The 10,987-nt window shown below is 48.8% G+C and overlaps 1 protein-coding gene across 1 annotated transcript in view; it reads left to right on the top strand.

The window, feature by feature from the left end:
• The first annotated feature begins 749 nt into the window (after positions 1 to 749).
• CUNH6orf201 (chromosome unknown C6orf201 homolog) overlaps positions 750 to 10,987 on the top strand; it is a 26,680-nt gene continuing 16,442 nt past the window's right edge. The window contains exons 1-2 of the mRNA XM_023712126.1: positions 750 to 1,055; positions 5,649 to 5,847. Of these exons, the coding sequence (XP_023567894.1) occupies positions 863 to 1,055; positions 5,649 to 5,847 (392 nt within the window). The 5' untranslated portion in view covers positions 750 to 862. The remainder of the gene's footprint in view (positions 1,056 to 5,648; positions 5,848 to 10,987) is intronic.

Genomic DNA, 10,987 nt, shown 5'->3' with positions numbered 1-10,987 from the left:
TTCTCACCATTCTGCAGGGTGATTAAATCAAAAAGAGGTGATTGGGGAGGCTGGCTCTGCCGCCTGCCGGAGCCTGCTGAGATGGAGAGGCTTCTGCAAGCCCTTCGCTGGGACGGGCCCCTACATCAGTCTTTCTCTGCAGCTTTGCCTTGCTCAGGACTATGCTACCAAGTTTGGAGGTTTCAAATTCCACAGTAGCTCTGTTGCCCTTTGTTCTGTCCTCTAAACGGAACAATGAAAGGCTCCTTCCCAGTTCTGGTCCATCAAGCTACGGGGAGAATTTTGGTCTGGTGCCTTTGCTTCCTCCCTGTTAGTGTGGTCCGAGAGGAAGACGCTTTTTGAGCTCTTACCTGTGCTAACCTGGACATCGCTCAGTGGTGGACCATGACTCTCAGCCCTCCGTGCTGCTGCAGGTGTGACAGGAGCTCAGTCTCTCCTGTGGAGCCTTGGAGGTCTGCCGAGCCTGAATTATGCACAGCCAGGGCTCTGCTGATTCCAGGTGGGAAAATAACGCTGGGTGTGTCTGCCCTGTCCCTTTCCTTCCCTGGAGGAAGGCTCACTTCTCTCCTCAGCGCTTGTCCAAATCTGTATGGAAAGAGGAATTTCTGGGGAGAACCCCTGTAAGACTGGACACAATATTTTCCCTGAACTGCTTCTGTTCCTTGCGCATGGAGGATGTGCTCCCAAGGTTCCAGATCCCTACCTGCTCCATTGTGACGCTCAGAATGCAAACAGGCAAAAGGCAGGAAAGGAGATGCCACGGCCCCTTCGTGAACATGGAGGGGAGCTGGGAGGGATGGAGAGGCACCCCGCACCCTGAATTCTCTACCTGTCAGTCTCTGTGACTCAGAGTCAATCCGTCATGGGCACCACCAGCAATGACCCCCTGTTGATGAGATTCCTTCCTGTTGGCCAGAAAAGAGAGCCAAAAAACTATGCCCGCCCTGAAGTTTTGCGCCAGACCTTTGAGACTATCTCTGCTCTCCACAAGCTGCTTCCAAATCACATGATGGAGATGCTCTACTCCTACAAGACCGAGGAGGACAAAAGGAAATGTATGTGAGTAGAGGACGCAGAGCTCTTGGCGTGGGAGCGCACGCTTTATCTTGACACAAACTGTCTCTTTTTAGAGGGTTGAGCCTTCACAGGAAGAAGCAGCCCAGGGGTTTTCTTTTTTATTTGGCAACAGGATCTTGATGCATGCCAGGTGGGACTAGAAATTACAATCTCCATTCAGCCTCCCAGAGCTCAGGGATGACAGCCACGTGCCACCACAGCCGGCTCAGAGTGCCTCTCCATGCCACCAGGAGGAGATGGCTCTTGTACACGTGATCAGGTGGTCAGCCTCATGGCCACCCCCTGGGCTCATGGGGCCCTGGTCCCAGAGCTAGGTGGGGATCCCGCCCAGGTACTGACTCAAACCATTCCTGCTCCTGCTCCTTTTGTTTGGTCTTTTACAAGCCAACTGAGGCCACTCTTCTGCTGACGCTAAACCCTTGGAGAGGGACCACGTAGGAATACTACTAAGTTTACTAATTCATCTTTACGTTTGATTGTTAATATTAATGAGAAAACTTTTAGGTAGAAGGTCTAACTTCAAGCTTTATTCCCTTGCCCTACTTCCTATTGCCTTTTTTGCTCTTGCTGCGGTTAGGCCATTCCAGGGAGAAGGTGGTTGTTTCCTGAGAGCATAAGTAACTTGCTATTTTTTATTTTCATTGTTTTTGAGATGGAGGTCTTGTTCTGTTGTGCAGGCTGCCCCTAAACTGCGTGGCCCAGTGATCTTCCTGCCTCGGCCTGCTGACGTGTGCCAGTCTGCCCAGATAGTAATCAGCAATAGTTTGGTAGTTTACTGAGAACAGCTCCCCATCCTTGACCCAGAGCCTGCCTCCAGAACGGTTCATGACTGAACGGAGGACACATATAGATGGAAGCCATGTGTGCCCAGGAACCTAGAAGACAAGAGAGAGGTGCTCCAGTGGTTAGCAAGCACAACTGCCCAACTGCACTGCACGAAGCCTACGCGGCAGAAGGGAGGCCGCCTGCACCTTGTCTGAGCATGGCACTTCCTTCCAGAGCTCCTTTCTAAGTATTTGCACAGCGAGGACCGTAACATAGCTGGGTGGCATTGAACAATGAACTGACCGTGTCACCGATGAGGAGGCCTGGAACTGGAACCACGACACACAGCCCTGCTTCCTCAGAAGCCGCGAAGGCGAACCCTTCGATGCCTCTTCCTAGTTTTCGCTGTTGGCCCCAAGCCCTGGAGCTTCTTGGCCCTTCGGTGCATTGCTTTCATCCCTGAAAAGAGAAAGAGATGAGAAGAGCCAGACACCAGTGCCTCCCTGCTGGGCTGCCTCTAGGGCCCAACGGGGCTCCTGTGGTGCCACCCTGGGACCTTTGGGGGGAACGTTGGAACCATAGCAGTATGCAAGAACATAAAAGACAATCGATTCGATGCACAGCAGTTATGATCAGCTGTCACCAAATACCTGAAGCAGGTTTTTTAAAAAAAGTTTTTTATTTATTTGATGCAAGACATTGCTATGCCGTTCAGACTGTAGTGATCCTCCTACCTTAGCCTCCCCAGCCCTGGGATTACAGGCATGCAAAGGGCATACAGTATACCAGGGATTGAACCTGGGTCTTTGTGCTTGCTAGGCAGACTATTAGACCACCAAATTATCTCCCTGCCCCTGAATTAGATTTATTCAGTTGAATATTAAATTCACCTTTGAAATTCTGACAGACAAAGTGAGCTAGATGCCATGCCCGTTACGGGGGCAGGCCTGCGAGGGCACCCTTTATGCCCTGGTTGCATCATTATGGAACTGACCACATGGTCACGAAGGAAGGAGGTGGTGGCCTTGGCCTGCCAGGGGCCTTGCTGGTTTAGAGACCTGTACTGGTCCATCTGTCACCACATCTCACACCAGTTAGTCAATCTCAGTACTTCGGAGTCTCCGCCCACTGCTCTGCCATGGGAGGGGCCAGCAGGTTCGTCCTGAGGAAACGGGAGGCCAGGCCAAGTCCCCGTGTCACTTCTCTGTGATTCACTGGTAGCTCTGGGACATTTGGCCTCTCTTCTTACAAGAAGTTTAGGGCAGCTGATTTATTTTCTAATATATCCAAGCAGATGGCAGAGCTCCTCAAGGTATAATCAGCAATTTGACTGTTGGTTCTTAAATTACCAGTTGAAGAGCTGTGTCACGCAAAGCGCTGTGCAGTTCGGTTGACTAGATTGCCTTGCCTTGCTTTGCCTTGCCTTCCCTCCTCTCCCCTTCCTCTCCTTTCCTTCTCTTCTTTCGCCTCCCCTCCCCTCCTCTCCCCTCCCCTCCTTTTCCCTTTTCTTCTCTCTCCTTTCTGTTTCCCTCCCTCCCTCTCTCCCTCTTTTTTATTTACTTTTCACAGCACAATTGTCAAGGAAGGAAGTAGGACATTCAACTTCATCTACTACAAGCTCTTTGTCTCACTGCAGATGAGCACTTTGGTTAGAGGCCGGCCAAGGCTAGTGCGGCTCAGAGGATGTGACAGAATTGCACTGACCCTGTCTGGAGACAAAAATAACTGGACATGCGTAACTAAATCTGGCTTATATGCATTAAGCATGGAAATATGGAATCCTACTTTCCCTAGACACAAAAAAATCAATCTTTTCCTCCTCCTCCTCCTCCTCCTCTTCCTCCTCCTCCTCCTCCTCCTCTTCCTCCTCCTCCTCCTTGGATTTCAGTACCCTCACTCCACGTCCTCACAGATGGGTTATTGCCTTCTGGTACTCAGATTCCTGACACAGCCGTCAACTTTGTATGGCTCCTTGCCTGCCTCTCCTGATTCTTGGTGTTGGGTGGAGCATCTTCTCAATTCTTTTTTGTTTGTTTGTTTTTATTTTTATCAGTACACGTTTGTGACACAAGCAATCACATTCTTTGAGGGCAGCTGACACTCTGAAGGTGACTTCCAAGTCCCCTTGTCCTATTGATATAGGGAAGTGAAACTCCCAACCTGACCTGGATGAGTTCGTGTTCTCTAAAACTGAAGAATGAATTTTAGGAACAAACGGAGGTTGAGGGTAAAACTTTGTTGGGAAGGAAAGCTTCTGTTGGAGAGGGACAGAATGGGGGCCCGAGCGGGTTGCCCAGGAAGCTGTCTCTTTCAGGTTATTTTTTATAGGGCAAAACCATGCGGGACTGAGGTAGAGACAAAGGGGTCTCGCTTAGGTGGATGCAGGGTGGGACTAAACGATGGTCAACCAGTGGGATTACAAGCCCCATTGCTCAGTGAACTTGATTAGGCCCAGGACCAAATGGGGTAGCGAGTCACGTAGCAAGCGGGCATGAATGTAAAGGAGGACCTCATCTGGTGGCCTTCAGACAAGGATTCTTCCTGAGTAATGAGCAATCCTGGACGCCAGTCTTTAGGGAGGTTACCATGTATGGTCTTTAGGTCTGGTGTACAGCAGGAGCATCCATCCCTCCCACAGTTGTAAGGTGTCTGGCTTTTGTTATCTCCTTTGAGGGCCTGACCCAGTCTGATTGCCTACAATATTTCTGTCTAACTCAAGCTGCCTGCAAACACTAGGAGGAGCAGTGCCTGCACAGCAGTTCCTTGTGCGCTGGTTCCCAGTTTGTCTGAGCCCGGGGGATCTGATGCTACTTCTCCCAACACACAGGTTCCGTGAAGTGGGTTTATTGATTACAGAAAGCAGTGAGGGATGGCAGTAGCCTAGGGTCCGCTGTGGCTGTTCCCCAATTCTCAATTATTGGGGCTCTTGGAAATAAGACAGTTGCTACTGGAATGGCTGAAAAATGGGCACGCTTATAGCAGATGTGATGGTCGATGGATTCTGCCAACTTGAATAAGAAGCTCAACTAAGCTGGCTGAGCAGAGCTACACCCCAGGTGTCTTCTGGCCTGGAAGGCATAAAGGGCAATGTGGAGGACGGGTCTGCTCCTGTTTCCTCAGAGCACCTCCAGGCTTCACCAGCACGGTGATGTCATCCCCTGCTTTGGGCAGGCGCCTTCCACTGCAGACCTGTTGGCCTCCTGATAGGACCCCCATGGGCACTGCAGGGAGCTCCAGCCCTTGGCCCCCGCTGTGCAGATGCCCCTGCATGCTTCCCCACCCACTCTCTGGGTGGCTATTTTAGACCAATCTTACACATTTTTATTTGTAAATCTTGTATTATATCTGTACCAGAAAGGATTAATAACTCATACTCTCAGATGCTTACAGTTGAATCCTTATGTTGTGGCTGTCACTGAAGCCAGAATGACCAATATACGGGAGCCCCAGGGCAGGAGGCAGGTCAGCGTCCATCCCGCTTCTTCTGAGAAGCTTTAAAATGCACATCTCTGAGTACGCCATGAAAGGGAAAATGAGAATCAGGGCAATTGCACTGTGTCCTCCATCAGCTCGAGAGCCACGTGGTGTTTGTAGCAGTCCAGCCTCTTCCGTGAAGTCACTCATCCGTTCCAGCTAGGTGTCTCACGGCAGACTAAGGCCTGACATGCAGCAATGCCGAGGCCGAGGGATGGCAGCTGGAAAGCAATGGGGGGACAGCGCGGGCGGTCCGCGTCCTACCGTGCTGAGAGGCTCTCCCTGAGCAGAGAGAACAGGAAGCCAGCGTGTCATGCTTATCCTATTGCCAGGTGACAGAGCTGACCTGACTGGCTTGGAAAGGATCTTAGAGAGGCATCAGTTCCCACCAGAGATCAATCTGACCCCGAAGCCAAGTACAACACACTCATGGAAACGAAAAGCCATCAACAATGCAAGGGAAGCGCGGAAGAGATGCCCCCTGTGGAAGGAAAACTCGGAGGAGCCGCCCATGTGCACCGTGCTGGCCAGGTAACCTGTCTAATCTTTGTCCTGCACAGGCAGGCATGTTTAGAAATCCAGAAGTTGGGCTGGGGTGATAGCTTAGTAGAATAAGTGTTTGCCTGACAAGCACAAGGTCCTGAGTTCAATCCCTGATACTGCAAAAAGCAAATAAATAAATAATTAAATAGAAATCCAGAAGTCCAGCTCAGAAGTTCTCTTCATTGCCTCAGCCAGAAAGATGATTAAATGGCCTTTGAGATACACAGTGAGCATGAAAATAAGCCCTGCTCCCATAAAAGCATGTACCCCCGTTTGCACAGCCCCGCAAGCGGCTGGAGGCCTTGCTGGAAGAAAACTCCTGGGGCCAGGAGCAGGGCAGGGCCGGGACCTCACAGCCACCGCATTCTAGGCCTGTGAGCAGATCCCAGGGGGGCTGGAGGCGGAGCCCTGTGGCTGCCTGATTTGGGGAGCTCCAGCACCACTGTTGGCACAGCCACGTTGGCAGGAGAAATGCGGGCTTCACTCTGATGGGGAGACCTTTCTGGTTGGACAGGAACAGGTACAGGGAGAGAGCTCCTGTGTGTGAAGTTTCTCGTGCTGGAGTTGTCCACTGCCTCCCATCCTGGTGAATGAAATGGGTCCCTGTCTATTTTTTTTAATTTTTTTTTTTTTTAATTTTTAGGGAAGGGTCTACAGGGTGTTCTGGGTCTCACTAATAGATCGGACTCATAGTGATCTGCCTGTTTACAGTCTCCCAAGAGCTGGGATTACAGGTGTGGGCCCCCACGCCCAGTCTCAATTGCTGTCTCAATGCACCCCGGGGGCGGGGGGGGGCAGGCCAGCACAGCAGGCCCAGGGATCGAATCCCACACCCCTGCGCCTGCTTGCAGGCACTTTAATCTGCTAAGCTATTTGGCTGGTCCTCCCGTCTTTTTGTCCAGTGTCCTCAAAGGCATATTTTGCCAACTTGAGTCACACATATATAGCCATGGAAGACTGTGTTGTAAATGCAGGTGATCGTTAGAACCATGACGTTTTCTGGACAACAGGAAAACACAAATTTACCAGAGATGGGTAGGCCTTAGTTTAAGTCATGATCTCCTGTTGAGAAAATTTGTCCATGCCCTCTATGGCATATTAAAAAATTGGAAATTTTACCACCACCAAAGGTTGTTTCAGGCTGCAGCGTCTTCATGTGAAACGACCTATCTAACCTTCCACCCTATTTCTTATACACATGTATGCTAATAAAATATAAAAAGCACTCTTCTTTTAAGAAAAATTAAAACAAAATTTCATGGCTAGATCTTGGAAACAGTCTGTATGCTCATCAACAGGTGAATAGGTGAAGAAACTGTGACATTTCTGTACAATGGAGCACTACTCTGCCTTAAGGAAACAAACTGGAGGCACTTGTAGGTAAATGGATGCAACTTGAGAATATGTTAAATGAAATAGACATACAAGCTTAAGTACCTGGTTTCTCTTCTAATATGTGTGTGTGTGTGTGTGTGTGTGTACATATACATATATATGCAATCATATATATATATATAACCATATATATGATATTTAATAGAAAGTAGGTAGAAGTCCAAATAATTCCCCAGTCAGCTATTCATTGTTTCAGAGATAATTTAATATTATGTTAACATGTTTCATTTATACCACTAGTTTCCATTAATTTCTGGAAGAGAAAGTTTTGGCTTTATCTATCTGTTTCTTTCTTCTTTGTAAGAGAAAGGTTTGGTCTATCATTTGTACTCTGAGTAACATTTTAGCCAGTCTTTTAAGATACACAGCGTGTTAGCTGTTGTCATTCTCTATTTTGTTTTGGTTTTTGAAAATGCAGCCAGAGGACCAGAACACAAGGAGTGACGCTCATCTCTCCACATTTCCCCCTGCAAGCATTCCCCTTTGCTCTCCTTAAAGGGCCAGATGGTTTTGTTCATTTCTGTATCACCAGTGCTGTGCAGGTTGGGGTCTCTAAGAAGCCAGTGCTCACCCAAAGGAAAAATGCAAAGTACTTCCTGGGGAGGGGTAACGGCCACGTGGAAGGGGGCAGGTGCTGGAGTCAGGATTCCAGGGAGGAGGAGCTGCCCAGTACCCCACCCCCACCCCCCGCAGCAGACACAGGGAAGGCTGGCGTTGGGTCATTTTGCAAACCCTGTGTCCTGGACACCTTCCTTGTTGCTGTGACTCTAGATTCCAGAAAGATCTGGCTGATGGCCCTCCCTGACACTGATGATTTTTTCCCCTGTCATCAGATAGCATGATAAATCTAGTCGCTTGAGAACTGTGTCATTCTTGATCCTTTGTGACCCAAATGGCACCCTTGAGGACATGTTTTCTGGAGCCAGGGCAAGCCTAGCCATCACTGAGGGATGTTATCAACAAGAGCTTCTAATTCATGACCTTGCACATCTGTAAAATAGACCTCATAATGTCCCTCTTAGGACAGTCGTGGAAAATTGATTGATGAAACTGAGTCTGGACAGGTACAAAGTACTGTAAGCATGCACAGTGTGGTATTTTTAAATAACAGATTGAGCCAACTCCAGGAACTAACTGTGGCTTTGCCCTGGCCGGGGTCTGGGTCGGGAGTGCGGAGTGTCCAGCACAGAGCAGGGAAAGCCTTTCTCTCACATGGTGCCCCGAGGGTTTTCTCTTGCTATCACAGATTGCCTGAGAGTGAATAATTTGCATAAAGCCCAAGATCAGTGGTTGCAGTGCCGGGGCCTCCTGCTGCTGCAGGGTGGCGGAGCTGGGAAGTGCAAACAGGTGCCGGTAGAGAAGTAGAAGAGCATATGGGGCAGCCTCGCCTTATGACAGCACTCTCAAGTCCTCAGTCAGTCCTGCAAGAATGAGAACGCACCCTATCGCATCCGAGAGGCGCAAGTCCACAGTGACCTACCTGTCGCAGTCCCTGAGAGGCAGCTGACATCCCAGGCCTTGAAATATCTTTCTGTGCTCGCTGGTGAACTGACAGCCACATCTTTCTGCAGTTCGCTCTGTCCTCTCTGTAAACTGAATGCTTCTGTCCAGAAAAAGAGGCGCGCATTAGCTCCCCCAGCTCGGCCAGCTTCTATGGCCTTTTTTCTCACTTTTGAGAGTGGGCAGGTAAAAGAATCCAGACAGCTGAAGCTCAGATTCTGACCTCTGCTGGGAGCTGGGTAATTCCCCACCTCTCAGTTACACTGCACTAGGAATTACGCCTCCAACACGTGAACTTTCGGGCACACGTTCACACCACAGGCCAAGACAGCGGCAGTTTAAGGGTCTGACCCCACGGGAAGTCTGCTGAGTTTTGACTCCATTAAGTACATAAATTAGCAAGTCTAAAAGCTAGGAGTCCTGGAGCCCATACCAGTGAGCAGGGATTCTGAGAGTCTAGAGCTACAGAGAGGGCAGGACATTTATCTCAGTTGGCGAACTCAGCAGGGAACCAAACTTGTTTTATGACACTGCAAATCCCTACTGGGTACCGCCTGTACAAGACATCACCTGCAGACTGTACTTACTGGCTCAGTACCGTATTTGTGGGCTCCGGGGCTCAGTTGTTTCCCCTCCTTTGGAAACTGTGATAGAAACCGACAGAGAAGCATGAATATTTCATGCAAAGACTTCATTTCAAATTCTGAAACATTTGTATTAAGTGTATCCGTCAGAGAAATAGATATAATACAGGATACACAAATGTTTAAGAAATTATGAGATCGGCTTCCGGTGGTCAGCCAGAGTTGGATGAAGGACACACTCTGCACACTGGAGACTGAAGGTTTCAGTTCAAGGTCTGGAGCTCTCTGCAGGGTGAATGCAAGACCAGGAGGGGAACTGGTCTACACCGGAAGGATGAAGAGCCTATGCTGGAAGCCGGGAGATGACATCTGTGCTGAAGGCAAAGACTGGTGCTCCTCAGAAGAAACAGAAGCAGAGCCATCCTTCACTTCCCCTCTACATCCAGATGACAGGCTGCCCTAGCGTGGGTCTCCCATACCCCAGGGTGCAGGGCTGCTGAGCTGATGTAGTTGAGCTTCTAAACTTCGCAAACCAACACAATCTGTCAACCATTAAATAAAGTCACATGGTAGCAACTAAAGGTGATAGCTGACTGTCCATGTAGAATCTATCCTGTCTCCTCTCTGCCACAGGCATGTGCATGGAAGCCCGAGTCGGGGCCCCAAGATGCAGTTGTTCCCTCTCTGTACCACCCTTCAACTTCATCCTGTGTCCCGTGTTGTGCTGTGTAAGTGTGTGTTCATTTGCTCCCCCACTCTGAACTCACCACCCAGATGCTGTGCAGTCAAAAAAACATTTAATGTCCCCTACTGCCTGCTAATACAAGGTACCTTAGAAATGTAACTGATTAAATGTGGCCAATGACTCCCATGTCACTTTCCCCTTGCCCTTTTCTTATTTGTTCTACAACCCAGACAGGGCCCATAATCCAGAGTCCTACCACATCTAGGCAGAGATGATAAGGAGAAGCCAATATCTTCTGCAGGACCCACCTAATAGAGCAGAGCGAGGGCCAAAGCCACCCCCAGGATTATAAATCTACCCTGGTTCGCCAGAGCAGATGCTTCAGTCCATCAGTCTCGGCATTTATCTCTAGGCTGGAATGAACATCCCAGACAGACACGCTCTACGCTGGTTTTTTTCACTTGCTCATTCATTCATTTAAACTCTAGATAGAGTTTTCCTATGTTTCCCAGGGTAGTCCTGAACTCTTGGTTTCAAGGGATCCTACTGCCTCAGCCTCCCAGATAGCTGGGTCTAGATGTCCCTGTCACTGCACCCGGATTACACAGTGGTTGATTTTACCTGTCAGCTGGGCTGGGCTATGGAAACCAGTTGTTTTGTCAAACACCAGTCTAGATATTTCTCTGAACATATTTTTTTCAGGTAAAATCAAAATTTACATCTCCATCTTTTTTAATTTTTAGAGAGTACAAATTAGAATTAAAACAGAAAAATTATGTTATACAGAATTTCACTTAAGAAATATGAATTTCACAGTATTTATTGCTGTATTTCACAATACATAGTGTTGTCTTCCAACCAGTTACTCATATTACAGATTTTTACATGTAAAACTGAAGAAAGGAAAAAAAGAAAGAAATGTATAAGAAATTAAGAAGAGAAGGGCCGGGGAGATGGCTCAGTG

This window comes from Octodon degus, unplaced genomic scaffold (genome assembly GCF_000260255.1).
Source record: "Octodon degus isolate 3935 unplaced genomic scaffold, OctDeg1.0 scaffold00023, whole genome shotgun sequence".
NCBI classification, from domain to species: Eukaryota; Metazoa; Chordata; class Mammalia; order Rodentia; family Octodontidae; genus Octodon; species Octodon degus.
Note: the sequence above shows the minus strand (reverse complement) of the source record. Positions and strands in the feature narration are given on the sequence as shown.